Source organism: Argentina silus (assembly GCF_951799395.1).
Source record: "Argentina silus genome assembly, chromosome: 7".
Classification (NCBI taxonomy): Eukaryota; Metazoa; Chordata; class Actinopteri; order Argentiniformes; family Argentinidae; genus Argentina; species Argentina silus.
This window is the reverse complement of record NC_139661.1, coordinates 24,615,239-24,633,825: the sequence shown is the minus strand read 5'-3', so window position 1 is coordinate 24,633,825 and position 18,587 is coordinate 24,615,239. Positions and strand designations below refer to the sequence as shown.

Genomic DNA, 18,587 nt, shown 5'->3' with positions numbered 1-18,587 from the left:
GCTGACTTGCTAGCTTGACAACAGCAGAAAACAAATCTGACATCCGACCAGTCATCATCATCATCATCATCATCATCACCACCACATCTGTCGAGCTTTGAGACTGGAACGTGTTCTCAGCTCGCCTCTATTCGGCCGCTGCTTCTTCTGAACTACATGAACGTTAGCTAGCTCGGTTAGCTGCGGTAACTAGCTCGGTTAGCTGCGGTAGCTAGCTCGGTTAGCTGCGGTAACTAGCTCGGTTAGCTGCGGTAGCTAACCATCAACATGTCGAAGCATAAAACGTCCGCCAAGACTTTGATAATAGAAGACGGTGAGTTTGTTATTGTCCTGTTGTGCAGTGTGTTAGGGTTCGGGTTATCTGACTCTGAGCTCCAGAAACACATCTGTACTTGGTTAATTCAGTCGTTGCTCTATAAGGATTCCTATTTTACTACCATGGCTGGACATGACCCTGGGCCAACCCTGTATTCATAGATGTTTATATAATATATAGTTTTAATATATACATTGTTATTTTATTTATCCCTAACCCACTGTTGAGACGAAGCTTCCAAAGTAAGCATATTGTGCATATGACCAATAAACTTTGACCTGATTTAGCTATTTATCCTTAATCCTCCAATAATACCAGTCTGACCAATAAGTACCAGTCTGACCAATAAGATCCAGTCTGATCAGTAAGACCCAGTCTGACCAGTAAGAACCAGACTCATCATTCAGATGTGTTGTTTCTTATTTCCTAGATGAAGTCATAGAAGACGGGTTGAATCCCTTTTCCTTCAAAGAGTTCATCCGCAGTAAGAACCAGAACCCAGAGAAGAGGGATCCGTATGAGAAGAACTACTCCATGCACAAGGTATTGAGTAGTGGATCTAGAGATGTCCACTTCAGACAGATATTGAAAGTGCCCAGACATTTAGGAACTGTACAGCATTTTATGATCAAATCAAATCAAATCATAGTTTATTTGTCATAAACACAGATTACAGCCGTAGACGATGCAATGTAATGCTTAGCTCCTCAACAACGCAACAATCAAACAATCAACAATGTAATATAATAATAAAAACAATCATATAAGGTGCATAGTAGCAGAAACACAACAACAATATTGGGCAGTAGTACTCCTGAGGGTGTTAGATCCTAACCCACAATCCTGAGGGTGTTAGATCCTAACCCACACTCCTGAAGGTGGTAGGGTTACAGTTAAGGTTCATATGCAGCCTGTTGTGCTTTCAGAAGGCCTACAGTGGTGGTGGTTCCCTCCTGACAGAAGAGGACCGCTCCTCCCAGAGAGGCCTGGAGCCAGACTACCAGGCTCAGCTGTTCCTGGAGGCCACAGCTGGCCCTGCATCACTGGAGGAGGAGGAGGAGGAGGAGGAGGAGGAGGAGGAGGAGGAGGAGGAGTGGACTGGGAGCTACCAGCCCTCTGTCCTAGAGGAGGCCCATGTCTTTGGGGTTTGTGCGTCGGTGGACAGCAGCCTGTGCTCTGACCAGTCGTCTCTGGCGGGGCGGGTGGGGGGGGCGGGGCGGGGGGGCGTGGTGAGGGGGGTGGGGGGAGCGACCGTCAACTACGAGGGAGATGACAAGACGTCCATGGCTGAACAGCCCTCGAGGACCAAACCAGCTGATCATCAACAGAAGGTCTCAGGTTCTCGTCTCTCAGGGGTTGTCATGGACACACTGACCTTCTAGGTGAGGATGACTTGTTGGCGTGACGACGGTTGTGTGTGTTTCAGCTGAGAGAGGAGAACGCTGAGCTCAGGAAGCACATCAACCACCTGCTGAAGAAGACTGAGAGTGATGCTGACAGGTAGGAGGTCAGTGGGCAATAATGGGTTAGGTTGGTTAGGTTGGTTAGGTTGGGGTTGGGTTGGATTGGATTGGGTTGGGTTGGGTTGGGTTGGGTTAGGTGAGGATTAGGTTAGGTTAGGGTTGGGTTAGGTTAGATTAGGTTGGGGTTAGGTTAGATTAGGTTGGGTTAGGTTACGTTAGGGTTATGTTGGGTTAGATTGGGTGAGGGTTAGGTTAGATGAGTAGGGTTGGGTTAAATTAGGGTTAGGATGGGTTGGGGTTAGGTTAGGTTACGTTAGGGTTATGTTGGGTCAGGTTAGATAGGGTGAGGGTTAGGTTAGATGGGTTGGGTTGGGTTAAGTTGGGTTAGGTTGGGTTGGGGTTAGGTTAGGTTGGGTTAAATTGGGTTAGGTTAGGGTTAGTTTGGGTTCGGTAAGTAGAATGAAGTGTGTGTGTGTGTGTGTGTGTGTGTGTGTGTGTGTGTGTGTGTGTGTGTAGGATCAGCCAGTTGACAGCGGAGCGGCAGCAGAGGAGGGTCCAGGAGGAGCAGGAGGCTCAGGCTCTGGAGACCATGGTCCACTCTGTAGAACAGAACCTGCAGCTGATGACCGTAGGACACATACACACACAACATACACACCCATGACCCCTGGTCCTGATCCAGGAGGGATGTTTGTGTGGTTGTCATGTTTTTTCTCTCGACAGAAGCGAGCAGTGAAGGCTGAGAACGCTGTTTCAAAACTGAGGCAGGAGCTGCATCAAACACAGGTGACTGCTCTGACTGTTATTGCTCTGACTGTTATTGCTCTGACTGTTACTGCTCTAACTGTTACTGTTACTGCTCTGCCTGTTACTGCTCTGCCTGTTACTTGTTACTGCTCTGCCTGTTACTGGTTACTGCTCTGCCTGTTACTGCTCTGCCTGTTACTGGTTACTGCTCTGCCTGTTACTGGTTACTGCTCTGACTGTCGTGCAGACGTGCAATGAGCAGAGTCATGTGGTCATGTGATTGGTCAGGTTATGTCATGTGGTTTCAGGGCCAGTTAGAAAGCTGCAGGTGTGAGAATGAGAGACTTCGCTCTGGGGAGGCGGCCATGAAACACACGGCCCAGCTGGCCTCAGACCGCCTCCACACCGCCGCCCACAACGCACACACCTCCATCAGGTCAGTCCTCCCTTCAGACGCAGTGTGGGTAACAACAATAACAATAACATCAACATCAGCTGTGCTGTTTGTTCTGAGCTTTGTGAGCTATTTCATCCATTGACATGTTCATGTTTATCCACTTTTATAACTGTCATCAATCAGTACATTTGTCTCAGTCAGTGAATCAACATCATCATGAATGAAACCTTCGATAACAACCAGCTCCATCAGCAGTCACCGTCCTACAGAACCAAGAACATTTTATTTTATTTTTAGACAGACAGCTGGTTGACAGGCTGTTTTATTCCCTCTCAGACAGACAGACAGCTGGTTGACAGGCTGTTTTATTCCCTCTCAGACAGACAGACAGCTGGTTGACAGGCTGTTTTATTCCCTCTCAGACAGACAGACAGCTGGTTGACAGGCTGTTTTATTCCCTCTCAGACAGACAGACAGCTGGTTGACAGGCTGTTTTATTCCCTCTCAGGCAGACAGACAGCTGGTTGACAGGCTGTTTTATTCCCTCTCAGACAGCTGATGTCAGGAGCAGAGACTCTGTGTCTGGTGTCTCAACTGCTGCACTCCATCGACCAGATCTCTGAGGTTCACAACGAAGGCTGAGAACCTGACCAGGACCAGAGAACCTGACCAGGACCAGAGAACCTGACCAGGACCAGAATCGGATCAGGAACATGATTCAGAGGGTTATGAACATGGACTTATGTTTCCACCCTGACTTACAGGCAACTTGTAAATACTTATATTCATTATATTTCATTGTAAACAATTATGAGGAATTAATTCTGCTAAATACATTATTGTACTGATAAGTTATTTACTTTGTAATTTCATAATAACAATGAAAATAAAAAGTCAATATAAGAGTGGGACTGTCCCACTCCAAAACACACAATCCATTTTAAATCAATGTAACTCCATGAAACCATTTCCTGTCTGTCTGTTGAACCTTCATGCCGTCTGACGTCATATGAAAGGACAGGAAGTGACGTTGCTTTGTTTACCATGTGAGCGTGGCTCTGGTCACATGACCGGACGTGGTTCCGACCTGGGTTCTGAGAGCTGCAGTAAGACTTCCGGTTTCACTTCTCGCCGTTTTCGCCGATTCAAAATAAAAGCGCAAGTTGAAACATGATCAATATCTTCTCTTAGTTTTGCTGAAATAAGCACAAATGACGCAACAAGAAGTATATACAATTTTTAAAAAGTAATTTTGAGCTTTAAAATGTACATGTTGGTGGAATTATATGTCATTTTACACATGCCTATTATATTTGTATGAACTGGAATTATTTATTTTTCAAATATTTCAATCCATCTCTGGTACCAGACTTCCTCCTCAGCTCTTCTAGAACAGATCAGGTGAGTTTGAATCTACAGCATCACTGCGGCCTGCGGCTAACCCTAACCCTAACCTGACCTGTAGGTACTAACCCTAACCCTAACCTGACCTGTAGGTACTAACCCTAACCCTAACCTGACCTGTAGGTACTAACCCTAACCCTAACCTGACCTGTAGGTACTAACCCTAACCTGACCTGTAGGTACTAACCCTAACCCTAACCTGACCTGTAGGTACTAACCCTAACCCTAACCTGACCTGACCTGTAGGTACTAACCCTAACCCTGACCTGACCTGACCTGTAGGTACTAACCCTAACCCTGACCTGACCTGTAGGTACTAACCCTAACCCTAACCTGACCTGTAGGTACTAACCCTAACCTGACCTGTAGGTACTAACCCTAACCCTAACCTGTAGGTACTAACCCTAACCCTGACCTGACCTGACCTGTAGGTACTAACCCTAACCCTAACCTGACCTGTAGGTACTAACCCTAACCTGACCTGTAGGTACTAACCCTAACCCTAACCTGACCTGTAGGTACTAACCCTAACCTGACCTGTAGGTACTAACCCTAACCTGACCTGTAGGTACTAACCCTAACCCAATTCATAATAATAATTAGGATATAAGAACACTTAGAAAGTCTTCTGGGGAAATACCGGCAGATATGAGACGGTATGATTGATGTGTTTGTTAAGATGATTGACATGTTTGTTAAGATGATTGACATGTTTGTTTGTTTGATTCCTCCTTTCCACCGACCGGAAGTAGACGGGCGGAGTTAAACCGTTAAACGTCACCGGAGCACCGAGGACACGCGCTGCCGGTGAGGCCGCCGAGCTTGTCATATGGAACGTTTATGGAACGTTTAACGTTTTAACGTTTATTTGCTCCACAACATCGTAAACAGCGCCTGTGTGTTTGACGGACTTGATAAACAGATAGCATGCTAACGCTGCTAACACATATATGCTATTTAGCTGATAGCATTTAGCTGTATGTGCTATTTTAGCTCTGACCGAACGACCTGAGGATGGAAAACAAACCAGCAGAGCAACTCATACCTGTCCATAACTAGCTGGATTAATATCTAACTATCTGTATTAATACCGAACTATCTGTATTAATATCTAACTATCTGTCTCTGAGGTGTTAAGGGTTCATTAGTTTTAACCCTCAGTTGTTTTTGTGTCTTCTGTTAAATACTTTTGCTTCCTTATGTTATTGTTTTTAATATTATGATCTCTTTGTTGCACTGTTGAGCAGCTAGATTGACCAAAGCATTTGACTGCGTCGTCTACGGCTGGATTCTGATTCTGCCTGTGCAGTGACCAACCTCCCGCTAACATCCCGGTACCGGGACGGTGCTGCCGGTGGCGGAGGAACGGGATGGCCTCGGAGGAGCTGCTCGCTCAGAGAGAGAAGATCCAACGGCAGATCTTGGAGCTGGAGCGCAGCCTCGGCCCGGAGGACAGCGGCGACGTCCTGTCTCCTCCCAGCAGCTCCTCAGGTGAGGGTCGGTCAAGCAGCGTCAGGAGATCAGAAACAACCCTAACCCTGAGTTGGTGTCTCCTCTGCTTTAGTAACTCAATGTGTTTCGTTTCTGTCTTCAGATGATGATGAGTCCGATGTGGTGCCCGAAGAGGACTTGGTAAGAACCCTAGCCCTGACCCTAACCTGTGACAGAGTGACTGAGTTACCTGATGTAGCTAATGTGTGTTATCTTATGATCCATGCTGTAACCGTGCTTTAGCAGTAGCCTCAGATGAAGTGATGCTAATGCTGTTGTACATCCTCAACTACACCTCCTCTGCATCAGCTGCTAAAGCTTCTTACTACCATTCCAACATTCAATCCTCTGACTCTGACCCAAGGAAACTGTTCTCCACATTTTCCTCACTCCTCAACCCAACTCCCCCCCCCCCTTCTTCCTTCTCCCTGTCTGCAGATGACTTTGTCACCTACTTTGAAAAGAAGGTTGATGACATTAGCAGCTCTTTCTCTCTATCTCTCACCAACACTGCTACCTCTCCTCCCAAACCCACTGCCTCCCAGGGAAAGCCTGCCCTCTCTAAGACTTCTCCATTACAGTAGAGAACTCTACTGTGACCTCCTCCCATACAGCCAAGAACCTTGGGGTGATCCTTGACAACCACTTATCCTGTGTGATGAACATCACAGCAACAGCACGCTCCTGTAGATTCTTCCTCTACAACATTAGAAGGATTCGTCCATTCCTCACCAGAGAAGCAGCACAACTTTTGGTCCAAACACTTGTGATCTCTCGCCTTGACGACTGCAACGCACTCTTGACCGGACTCCCCGCCTCCACCATTAGACCTCTGCAGCTCATCCAGAACGCTGCCGCCCATCTGGGGTTCAATCTCCCCAAATTCTCCCATGTCACTCTCCTCCTCTGCACCCTCCACTGGCTCCCGGTAGCAGCTCACATCAGATTCAAGACCCTGGTGCTCGCCTACCGGGCGGCAAAGGGAACAGCCCCTCCTTACTTGCAAGCAATGGTCAGCCCCCAACCCACCCCGGCCCGATCACTCCGCTCGTCCCCCTCGGCTGCCTGCCTGGCACCGCCGCCTCTACGTGGATACAGCAGCCGTGCTACTCGGTCACGGCTTTTCACTGTCCTGGCGCTCCGCTGGTGGGAGGAGCTTCCCACTGCTGTCAGGACTGCAGAGTCACTACCGATCTTCCGCCGTAGATTGAAAACCCATCTCTTCAGGCTACATCTTAACAGTCCTTCCTAAGACTGCTTCACCCCCACTACCCCCCTGTACAAGTTTCTCTACTGTTAAAACATGAATAAAAAATAAAAAACCTAACCCTGTAAGTAGCTTTGGATAAAGGCATCTGCTAAATGCCATGAATGTAAATGTTGTGCTGTTAGCAGTGATGCTAATGCTGTTGTGCTGCCAGGCGCCGGGTGTCCTGGAGGCCGAGAGGCAGAGAGTCCAGAGGGAGATAGAGGAGCTGGAGCAAACACTCGGCCCAGACGCAGCAGACACTCTGTCAGGTACCTGGCCCTAACCAAGCCCTGACCCTAATCTTAACCCTCACCTAGCCCTGACCGTAACCTAGCCCTAACTCTAACCTTAACCCTAACCTAGCCCTAATCTAGCCTTAACCTTAACCCTCACCTAGCCCTGACCCTCACCTAGCCCTAACCTTAACTTAGCCCTGACCCTAACATACCCCTGACCCTAACATACCCCTGACCTTAACCTAGCCCTGACCCTAACCTAGCCCTTACCCTGACCCGACCCTAACCTAGCCCTGACCCTGACCATAATCTAGCCCTGATCGTAACCTAACCATGACCCTAACCTAGCCCTCACCCTAACCTAGCCCTAACTCTGATCCTGACCTTAACCTAGCCCTGATCCTAACCTAGCCCAGACCTTAACCCTAATCTAGCCCTGACCCTAACCAAGCCCTAACCCTGACCGAACCCTGACCCTAACCTAGCCCTGACCCTAACCTAGCCCTAACCTTAACCCTGACCCTAACCTAGCCCTGACCCTAACATAGCCCTGATGTTAACCCTAACCTAGCCCTGACCATAACTTTAACCTAGCCCTAACCCAATTCCAGAGACCTAACCCTCACCCTAACCTTGCCCTAACCTTCCAGTCCTAACTTCACCCTTTCATGTGTTCCAGATGAGGATTGCCCAGGAAGTGCATCAGAGACGGTGGGTATCACATGTTGACATTCCTCTATTCAGCTGGCAGGTTAGAGTCCCATACTGCACCTGCAACATTACTGGTGTGTGTGTGTGTGTGTGTGTGTGTGTGTGTGTGTGTGTGTGTGTGTGTGTGTGTGTGTGTGTGTGTGTCAGAGTGAGGAGGACAGCGATGCAGAGCTGGTTTTGCCCCAGACCTCGGAGACGTGTCTCCAGATGAACCTGGTCTACCAGGAGGTCCTGAAGGAGAAGATGCAGGAGCTGCAGAGACTACTGGCAGAGAACCAACAGCAACAGGTGAGGGAGCTCACCCCCCCCCTTCACTAGTTAATGCCCCCCCCCCTTCACTAGTTAATGCCCCCCCCCCCCCTTCACTAGTTAATGTCCCCCCCCCCCTTCACTAGTTAATGTCCCCCCCCCCTTCACTAGTTAATGTCCCCCCTCCTCCCCTTCACTAGTTAAGGTCTCCCCTCCCCCCTTCACTAGTTAAGGTCTCCCCCCCCCCTTCACTAGTTAAGGTCTCCCCCTCCCCCCTTCACTAGTTAAGGTCTCCCCTCCCCCCTTCACTAGTTAAGGTCTCCCCTCCCCCCTTCACTAGTTAAGGTCTCCCCTCCCCCCTTCACTAGTTAAGGTCCCCCCCCACCCCTCTCCACTAGTTAATGTCCCCCCCCCCTCCACCAGGCAGAGAGAGACAGCAGCTAGTTAATCCCCCCCCCCTCTCTCCCCCAGGCTGAGACCGTAGCCCAGCTGTCTGGTTCTGGAGCCTCCCAGACCTTGTTGTCGGGCCACAACCCTCTGAGGCTGTTCCTGGGGAACTTCCTCAAGCCCTACTTCAAAGACAAGCTCACCGGGCTGGTAGGTAGAACCATCTAGAACCATCTAGAACTCTGTAGGACCATCTAGAACCCAGTATAACCATCTAGAACCCAGTAGGACCATCTAGAACCCAGTAGGACCATCTAGAACCCAGTAGGACCATCTAGAGCCCTGTAGAACCATCTAGAACCCAGTAGGACCACCTAGAACCCAGTAGAAGCCTGTTCTGATAGGTAGACCTGGGCTAGGAGGCTCCTTTGACCATTCACATCCCTGGTCTCCCCCAGGGCCCGCCTGCCAACCCAGAGGCCCGGGAGAAGATGAGCAAGATGACGAGATCCACAGACGAACTCAAGATAAAAAGATGTAAGTAGTGACATCATCCATGACATCATCATGTCTGTTCCTAGGGGAGGATTAGGCTTAGTAGTAGTAGTAGTGAAATCATCATCGTGGGACTGTTCTCAGGGGGCGGCTGGCAAAAGACTCTGCTGATCAACGCTGTGAAGAGAGACACCATGAAGAGGATGATTCAACCCAAGCTCTCCAAGTAAGAACCTCAACCCCAACCTTAACCCTAACCCCAACCTTAACCCTAACTCTGTCTATTTATCTAATCTAATGTCTATTTATTATCTTCATGATAATGTATCGACCATAGAGATGGAGAACTGTAGACACAGTACATCTCAGGGTTAAGGTTAGGGTCAGGGTTAAGGTCAGGGTCAGGGTGTAATATGTACTGTGGCTGGGTCAGGGTTAAGGTTAGGGTCAGGGTTAAGGTCAGGGTCAGGGTGTAATATGTACTGTGTCTATCTCAGGGTGGACTACCTGTCAGAGAAGATGGCCGGTGTGGTCGGTGTGGAGAAGCAGGTCCTGCGTTTCCAGATCAATCAGGTGGAGAAGGAGATGGAGGACATCAGGTGACTCATGGCTGATGATCGACTAACTAATGTTCATCTGTCTGTTTATCTGGTCTGTCTGTTTATCTGGTCTGTCTGTTTCAGAGCAATGAAGGAGGAGGAGTTGATGGGTGGTCGCTATGACTACCATGACTGGCAGAAGATTTCCAATATTGATGTAGGTCAAAGGTCAAGATGTCCGTCTCCATGTTGGACCTTAACCCTGCTGACCCTGACCCTAACCCTGCTCTAACCCTGCTGACCCTAACCCTGACCCTACTGACCCTGCTGACCCTAACCCTGCTGACGCTGACCCTAACCCTGCTCTGACCCTAACCCTGCTCTAACCCTGCTAACCCTGACTCTAACCCTAACCCTGCTGACCCTAACCCTGCTGACCCTGACCCTACTCCGCCCTGCTCCCTAGTTTGAAGGCATCAGGGAGGCGGAGGATGTGAGGCGGTTCTGGGAGAACTTCCTGCATCCGTCCATCAACAAGTCCAGCTGGAAGGAGGCGGAGCTCCAGCGGCTGCAGCGGCGGGTGGAGGAACATGGAGGCCGGCGCTGGGACGACATCACTGCCCGGTTGGAGGTACGCTAGGCTAGGCTAGGCTACGCTACGCTGCACACAGGTGGAGCTGTGTCTGTCCATCTGTGACTGAAGGTGCGTGTGCGTGCGTGTGTGTGTGTGTGTGTGTGTGTGTGTTTCAGACCAACAGGACAGCGTTCATGTGTCTGCAGACCTACCAGCGCTACGTTTGTAAGACCTTCAGGAAGAGGAAGTGGAGCTACGGGGAGGATCAGGTCCTCAGAGACCTGGTGGAGAAGATGAGGATCGGAAACTACATCCCCTACACCCAGAGTAAGACTAACACCACCCTAACACCACCCTCCATCCCCTACACCCAGAGTAAGACTAACACCACCCTAACACCACCCTCGATCCCCTCCACCCAGAGTAAGACTAACACCACCCTCCATCCCCTACACCCAGTGTAAGACCTACACCCCCCTACAACACCCTATACCACCCTAATACCCCGCTAGCACCACCCTACCCCCTCCTAACATCCCCCTAAAACCCCCCTACATCCCTACACCCAGAATAAGACTTCCACCCTAACACCACCCTACACCCCCTAACACCACCCTATACCCCCCTAGCACCACCCGACACCCACCCTACCCTCCCCTAACACTCCCCTAACACCCCCCTAACACCACCCTACCCTCCCCTAACACCACCCTACCCCCCCTAACACCACCCTACCCTCCCCTAACACCATCCTAACACCACCCTACCCTCCCCTAACACCCAGAGTAAGACTTGGGGTTGCTGTATAACTTCAGTTCATGTCTTGTGTTTCTGTGTGTCTCAGTCTCGTACTTCATGGAGGGGCGGGACCACAGTCAGCTGATGTACCGCTGGACGCAGGTTCTGGACCCCAGCCTGAGGAAGGGCCATTGGGCCCCACACGAGGACCAGGTACTGACCCGCTCTGCTGACACCTAGACTAGCTGTCTGTCTGTCTGTTTGTCGACTAGCTGAAACAGACTGTCTGTCTGTTGACTAGCAAATACTAGCTGTCTGTCTGTGGTTGTAGATGTTGCTGAGGCTGTCTGTGGTTGTCTGTGGTTGTAGATGTTGCTGAAGGCTGTCTCCAGGCACGGAGTTGGGAACTGGTGGAAGATCCGACTGGAGGTGCCTGGCCGTACTGACGGACAATGTAGAGACAGGTAGAACACACACACACACACACACACACACCCCCCACACACACACACACACCCCCCACACACACACACACACCCCCCCACACACACACACACCCCCCCACACACACACACACCCCACACACACACACACACACACACCCCACACACACATACACACACACACACACACACACAGACACACGGTGGGTGTGTCCAGACTGTGTGTGTGTGTGTGTAGGTACCTGGACTGTCTGCGGGACGACGTGAAGAAAGGCGCCTTCAGCCTGGAGGAGCAGACGTTGCTACGGCAACTGGTGCAGAAACACGGAGAAGGTTGGAACTGAAGAAACAGAAAGATGATATTCAGGTTTATTATCATTTGCAGGTAAAGGTGTTCTCTCTCCTGATTGGTCGGCAGGTAGAGGGTAAAGTTTGTTCTCTGTCCTGATTGGCTGCAGGTAAATGGGCGAGGATTGCGGCTGAGATGCCCCAGAGGCTGGACTGTCAGGTGCTGCACCAATGGAGGAAGATGAACGGATACAAGGTGATTGGTCAGGTGGTCTGTTCCTCTCACCTGATTGGTCAGGTGGTCTGTTCCTCTTACCTGATTGGTCAGCTGGTTTGTTTGTGTGAACAGCCCAAGAAGCGGATTCGTGACCGGAGGAATGAGAAGAGGAGGCCGAGGAGGAGCAAGCTTCTGGAGGAGGAGGAGGAGGAGGAGGAGGAGGAGGAGGACGACGACGACGACGACGACGACGACGACATGAACAGCAGCTCTAAGGAGGAACACAGCATCACCATGGTGTTCATGGACAGTGATGAAGACAAGAAGGAGAAGAAGAAGAAACCAGGAAGGGTGGAGGAGCAGGTGAGGGTGGAGAGGGAGGAGGAGTACAGCCCCCCCGCCATGGAGCACTGGATCCCGGCTCCCCCTTCCCAGCCTGCCGCCCCCGGGACCCTCCTGACCCTGATGGTGAAGCTGGACGCCCCCCAGGGCAGACAGCCAGCAGAGAGCAGCCTGGTTCCCCCTGAACGCAGACCTCTGATGGTCCGCTCCACCGTCCTGGACCACTTTGGTACCGTTGTGGACACGCTGATCAGACCCAACCCCCCGATACTGGCCAAGAAGGTAAACTATACTACACTACTACTACTATACTACCATACTAGTACTATACTACTACACTACTACTACTATACTACCATACTAGTACTATACTACACTACTACTATACTACCATACTAGTACTATACTACTACTATTATACTACTACTATACTACTACTACACTACCATACTAGTACTACACTACTACTATTATACTACTACTATACTACTACTACTATACTACCATACTAGTACTACACTACTACTATTATACTACCATACTAGTACTACACTACTACTATTATACTACCATACTAGTACTATACTACACTACTACTATACTAGTACTATACTACTACTACTACTATTATACTACTACTACACTACTACTATTATACTACTATACTACCATACTAGTACTACACTACTACTATTATACTACTACTACACTACTACCATACTAGTACTATACTACACTACTACTATTATACTACTGTACTACTACTAATATTACACTACTACTATTATACTCCTGTACTACTACCATACTAGTACTATACTATTACTACTACACTACTACTATTATACTCCTGTACTACTACAATTACTAATATTACACTACTACTATTATACTACTACACTTCTACTACTACTACTACACTACTGTACTACCATACTAGTACTATACTACTACTACACTTCTACTATACTACTACTACTGCACTACTACTACACTACTACACTAGTACTATTATACTACTGTACTACTACTACTACACTACTACTATACTACTACTACTACACTACTACTATTATATTACTGTACTACTACTACTACTACTACACTACTACTATACTACTACTACTACTATTCTACTACTACTACTCCTACTATTATACTACTACTACTACTACTACTATTATTATACTACTACTATTCTACTACTACTCCTACTACTATACTACAACTGTGTGTGTGTGTGTGTGTGTGTGTGTGTGTGTGTGTGTGTGTGTGTGTGTGTGTGTGTGTGTGTGTGTGTGTGTGTGTGTGTGTGTGTGTGTGTGTGTGTGTGTGTAGGACTACTACAGTCCATTGGCGATGGTCCAGGTGTCCCAGGGGGAAGTGAAGACCCTGATGAAGTGGAAGGCTGCCTGTGGGATCAAGAGGGTACGTTGCCTGGTAACACCAGTTAACATGGTTATAATAACCAGGTAACATGGTTAGAATAACTAGTTAACATGGTTAGAATAGCTAAAGGAGACACTCGTTAGCATGTTCACTGTATGTCCATGAGTGTATTCACGTATGTGTGTGTGTGTGTGTGTGTGTGTGTGTGCGTGTGTGTGTGTGTGTGTGTGTAGGCTCCCACCAGCCTCCACTACTCTCTCCTGCTGGCTGTCACACCCTGGGTGGGCAACATACTGCTGCCCCCTCCCCTCTCTCCAGACTCACGCTCTGAAGGTAGTTCATGTCATTTTGAAATTAATATCTTTGTTTTTATAGGGTCTTTGATTTGTATAGGAATCAATTACACACTGTGGATATAACACAACAAAATGTGGAAAAAGTGAAGGGGTCTGAATACTTTCCGAAGGCACTGTATATTAATGTAGTATGTTAATGTATATATACACTTGAAGTCAGAAGTTTACATACACCTTAGCCAAATATATTTAAACTCAGTTTTTCACAATTCCTGACATTTAATCCAAGTAAGCATTCCCTGTCTTAGGTCGGTTAGGATCACTGCTTTATTTTAAGAATGTGAAATGTCAGAATAATATTTATTTCAGCTTTTATTTCTTTCATCACATTCCCAGTGGGTCAGAAGTTTACATACAAGAGTTAGTGTTTGGTAGCATTGCCTTTAAATAGTTTAACTTGGGTCAAACATTTTGGGAAGCCTTCCACAAGCTTCCCACAATAAGTTGGTGGAATTTTGGCCCATTCCTCCTGACAGAACCTGTGGAACTGAGTCAGGTTCGTAGGCCTCCTTGCTCGTACACGCTTTTTCAGTTCTGCCCAGACATTTTCTATAGGATTGAGGTCAGGGCTTTGTGATGGCCACTCCAATACCTTGACTTTGTTGTCCTTAAGCCATTTTGCCACAACTTTGGAAGTATGCTTTGGGTCATTGTCATTTGGAAGACCCATTTGTGACCAAGCTTTAACTTCCTGGCTGATGTGTTGAGATGTTGCTTCAATATATCCACATACTTTTCCTTCCTCATGATGCCATCTGTTTTGTGAAGTGCACCAGTCCCTCCTGCAGCAAAGCAGGGATGATGCTGCCACCCCTGTGCTTCACGGTTGGGATGGTGTTCTTCGGCTTGCAAGCCTCCTCCTTTTTCCTATGTATTAATGTTGAATATTAATGTGTGTGTGTGTGTGTGTGTATATATATATATATATATATATATATATATATATATATATATATATATATATATATATATATATATATATATATATATGTGTGTGTGTGTTAATGTAGTATATAATAATGTAGTAATAAGTGTATGTGTGTGTGTATATATATATATATATATAAGTATATATAATGTAGTAAATGAATGTGTATATACACTCACCAATCACTTTATTACAACACTATACTAATACTGGGTAATACTCCCTTTATTACAACACTATACTAATACTGGGTAGGGCCTCCCTTTGCTCTCTAAACGGCCTCAATTCTTCGTGACATTGATTCCACAAGATATTGGAAACATTCCTTTGAGATTCTGGTCCATGATGACATGATTGCATCACGCAATTCCTGCAGATTTTTTCAGGTGCTCTTTCAAGCTGTGAATCTCCCGTTCTACCACATCCCAAAGGTGTTTTATTGGATTCAGATAGTAGTAGTATATAAATTCAACTTTGTATCTAAAGGTTTAATGAACCATTGAAGACTTCAGGAGTGTTGCTATAGAGACAGAACCAGGAAGTGCTGACCTGACTCTGTGTTGTCTGTAGTGAGGACGGTGAGAGAGAGAGCAGAGAAGGTTGGACTCACCAGTACTCCCGTCTTCCTCCTCTTTCTTCAGGTAATAAACATGAAAGTGTGATTACAGTCAATTGACTGAACCTTTGCCAAAAATGAATACTTTTCTAATTTCATTTCCTCATGTCTGGATATCTTAGGAGCATTTTGCATCCAATGAATTTTAGAAACTCACCCGTTTTGCTCTGGACACCAGATGGTGCTAAAGGTGTTCATTAGGATATTTTCTTCAAGATAGTACTTTCCTTTTGTGAATTGATCGTGTATAGACATTTCGCCAGGTGTTTAAAGACATTGTTGTTTATATGCAACATCAGGCATTAAAGGGTTAACCTGATATGGAGGATGAGGATGGTAAGAGTACAACAGCGTCTGTACGTTGGTGACAGATCTACCTGTGCTGCGTGTTTCTCAGGAGGGTGCAGTCTGGAGCTTTATGCTCTGTGTGTTTCTCAGGTCCTTCGTATTGACACAGAGGGATGTAAGGGGATCATTGGACAGAGGAACAGAGCAGTGAGTTCTGTCCTTATAAGGATCTATATCTGTTGCTACTTTTATGAATGGTGTGAACAGCCTTTTTCTGATAACTGTGATCTGTTTCAGACTGTCTGCGTCCCCTTGAAACAAGGTAATTCATCCTTCATTTGAATGTAGATTAATGTTATTGTTTTACAATTTACCCATAGTAACATAGTAACCCACTATGTACCACAGAGCACGCAAAGAATCACCATGATTCTCCTTCTCTCCTCCTGATCAGCCAGGATTAGGGTTAGCCCGCCAGCAAGTCGCTAGGCCGAGGGTGAGCCAGCCTGGTCTCCTGTTGGTTTTACTGGCCACAGATGACCAGTGCATGTTTCTGTCTGCAGGGAGCTGAAGTGGAAGATTTTCCATCTTTATCTGACTGGCTAACAGCAAAATAAACACTACACCTTTAAAACAGACCCCTTTTATAACTACAAATCTAGTTCTGTTGATTGATGTTCATTGAATTTGTGGTCAAATGTCCAGAGTCCAGAGAGAAGAGGCTGCAGGACGTGGGCACGGTGGCCAGCCTGCTAAAGAGGTCACGTCAGGAGGGTCTGGTGGTGCAGCAGCAGCAGAGGGCCCGGGCCTGCTGGATCGCTGCCCAACCCCTGGTCCCTCTGGTCCCTGCCCGACTCCCCATCACCCGCTTACCTGGACCCCCTCCACCCAACCCCCCCAGACCCCCTCCACCCAGTCAGCCACCCAGCCCCCCCAGACCCCCTCCACCCAGTCAGCCACCCAGCCCCCCCAGACCCCCTCCACCCAGACCCCCTCTACCCAGCCAGCCAACGGCTCCAGGGGGCGGTGTGCGTAGGACCCAGAAGCGTATTCGTAGGCCGACGGAAAAAGGCCACGCCCTCATGGAGGCCAACGCCCAGAAGGCTGAGGGGGTGTCGGCCCAGCCCAAGAAGCCATGTCGACGCGGCGACTCTCCTAAAGGGAAGCTGATTGGTCCAAACGTGGTTCTGGCGCCTCAGACCACCTGGATCCTCACAGCCAATAGACTGCTGCCGTTCTGCGGCTTCCAGATGGGACCTCAGAATGTTCCAATGCCCCTCCCACAGCCTCTGGTCCAATCAGCCTCCCCCGTTCTCTCTCCCTCCCTCTCACAGCCTCCTCTGGTCCTCAGTGTCACCGTGTCACCAGAGTCTCCTCCCCCAGCCCTGGGCCCCTCCCCTAGCCCCACCCCCCCAGCCCCTGGCCCCTCCTCCAGAGTGGAGCCGGTAAGGTTTGACCGCAGCTTGATGTTTGTGGAGGATCAGGCGGAGGTCCACCATTGGCTGAGCGGCCGGGGGGGGGTGGAGCTCCCAGGGTGTGACATGCCCCTCCCCTACCTGCCCCCCTCCGTCAGCAGCCTGAACAGCCTAACCGCCCTGCTGGCCAGGAAGAAGGCTCTGACCCACAATGCCCTGCTGCTGCTACCCCCCGAGGAGCCGATCAGGAGCCAGGAGGAGCGGGTGGGGGTGGTGCGGCAGCTGGTGTCTGAGCGTTTCCTGTCCAACCCCGGCTTCCTGCTGCTGAAGACACGCTTCCTGTCCTGCTTCACCCTGCCAGCACTCCTAGCAACACTCCACCCCAGGGGGGAGGGGCCTGCTGCAGCCAATGAGGACCTGGGGGAGGGGCCTGCTGCAGCCAATGAGGACTGGGGGGAGGAGTCTGGTGCTGCAGAGCTGCAGGAAGGACGGACCCAACCTGGAGACCAGAAGAGACTGGAGGTTAGACACACACACACACACACACACACACACACACCACACACTCTCTCTCTCCCCTCCCTCTCTCCTCGCACTGCTAACCACTCACTGACGTGTTGTTTTCCCAGCATCCTCTGCTCAGCACAGGACAGGGAGCTCCAGCCGCCTCCTACTCTGGGATCACCACCCGCACCCGGAGCTGCCTCCACCAATCACACAACAAAGGCCTCGACCAGGAAGACTCACCAGAACTGGTTTAGAATGACAGTTGTTTAGTTAGTTAGTTAGTTGTTAAGCTGTGTTTTATTATTGCTGTATTCTCTAATATGTAGAATGTAATCTGTTAACTCATTTGTCTAATTGAATCATTCTTTCTTGTTCATATTGTACAAAGAGAAACTGTTAATAAAGTATTCCACTTGTTTGAAACGTGTGTGTTGATTGGCTGATCTCATAATCAGCAGAGGTTCTTAGAACCACCTATGGAAACGCCCTCTGATTGGTCGATCTGTCTAGTTAACCATATCTGATTGGTTGATGACTACGGCCCTGGAACATCGCTAGGGTCTCTGAGGCTGATAGACACTAATAATCATATTAGAATAATATTAGACACTAAAGCATGTATTATTACGAGCAGGCTTGATTATGAGTGATTAAACCAGAGTAAAGTTCCACAGATGCAGAGAATGTTTTATGTTTTATGTTTTTGAAGAGTTCCTCATGGATGGTGAAATGGGAGGAAACAGAAAAAGTGAAATGATTCTTCAAACAGGAAGTTGACGGTTGCGTTATTAGACAGCAGTTC

General features: G+C 48.4%; 2 protein-coding genes across 3 annotated transcripts; both read left to right on the top strand.

Annotated features, from left to right (window-relative positions):
* Positions 1–6: 6 nt before the first annotated feature.
* Positions 7–5,707, top strand: entr1 (endosome associated trafficking regulator 1). The gene is made up of 11 exons (XM_083674047.1): positions 7–313; positions 747–859; positions 1,243–1,386; positions 1,543–1,647; positions 1,743–1,816; positions 2,296–2,407; positions 2,503–2,565; positions 2,835–2,962; positions 3,475–4,324; positions 5,077–5,134; positions 5,575–5,707. The coding sequence occupies exons 1-9, from the start codon at positions 268–270 to the stop codon at positions 3,563–3,565; spliced, it is 876 nt and encodes a 291-aa protein (XP_083530173.1). The 5' UTR covers positions 7–267; the 3' UTR covers positions 3,566–4,324; positions 5,077–5,134; positions 5,575–5,707.
* On the top strand, positions 5,145–18,208 carry snapc4 (small nuclear RNA activating complex, polypeptide 4). Of its 2 annotated transcripts, none has more exons than XM_083673891.1 (24): positions 5,145–5,818; positions 5,922–5,959; positions 7,240–7,336; positions 7,983–8,014; positions 8,162–8,302; positions 8,735–8,860; positions 9,109–9,187; positions 9,290–9,371; positions 9,643–9,744; positions 9,829–9,901; positions 10,151–10,315; positions 10,435–10,585; positions 11,103–11,209; positions 11,366–11,460; positions 11,678–11,772; positions 11,898–11,983; positions 12,077–12,568; positions 13,625–13,714; positions 13,909–14,008; positions 15,530–15,600; positions 16,014–16,070; positions 16,161–16,185; positions 16,569–17,800; positions 17,908–18,208. In XM_083673891.1, the coding sequence occupies exons 1-24, from the start codon at positions 5,698–5,700 to the stop codon at positions 18,037–18,039; spliced, it is 3,789 nt and encodes a 1,262-aa protein (XP_083530017.1). In that variant the 5' UTR covers positions 5,145–5,697; the 3' UTR covers positions 18,040–18,208. The 2 variants fall into 2 exon arrangements, with proteins under 2 accessions (XP_083530017.1, XP_083530016.1); XM_083673890.1 differs by having other exon boundaries at positions 12,056–12,568.
* The last annotated feature ends 379 nt before the right edge of the window (positions 18,209–18,587 follow it).

What these genes read in the sequence shown, in the direction of transcription:
- entr1 (XM_083674047.1), top strand. Translation starts at nt 268, where the DNA reads ATGTCGAAGCATAAAACGTCCGCCAAGACTTTGATAATAGAAGACG. An exon ending in CAGCTGATCATCAACAGAAG is followed by an intron (nt 1,648 to 1,742) that starts GTCTCAGGTTCT and finishes TGTGTGTTTCAG; the next exon opens with CTGAGAGAGGAGAACGCTGA. An exon ending in ACTGAGAGTGATGCTGACAG is followed by an intron (nt 1,817 to 2,295) that starts GTAGGAGGTCAG and finishes GTGTGTGTGTAG; the next exon opens with GATCAGCCAGTTGACAGCGG.
- snapc4 (XM_083673890.1), top strand. Translation starts at nt 5,698, where the DNA reads ATGGCCTCGGAGGAGCTGCTCGCTCAGAGAGAGAAGATCCAACGGCAG. An exon ending in CTACATCCCCTACACCCAGA is followed by an intron (nt 10,586 to 11,102) that starts GTAAGACTAACA and finishes TGTGTGTCTCAG; the next exon opens with TCTCGTACTTCATGGAGGGG. An exon ending in CCCCGATACTGGCCAAGAAG is followed by an intron (nt 12,569 to 13,624) that starts GTAAACTATACT and finishes GTGTGTGTGTAG; the next exon opens with GACTACTACAGTCCATTGGC.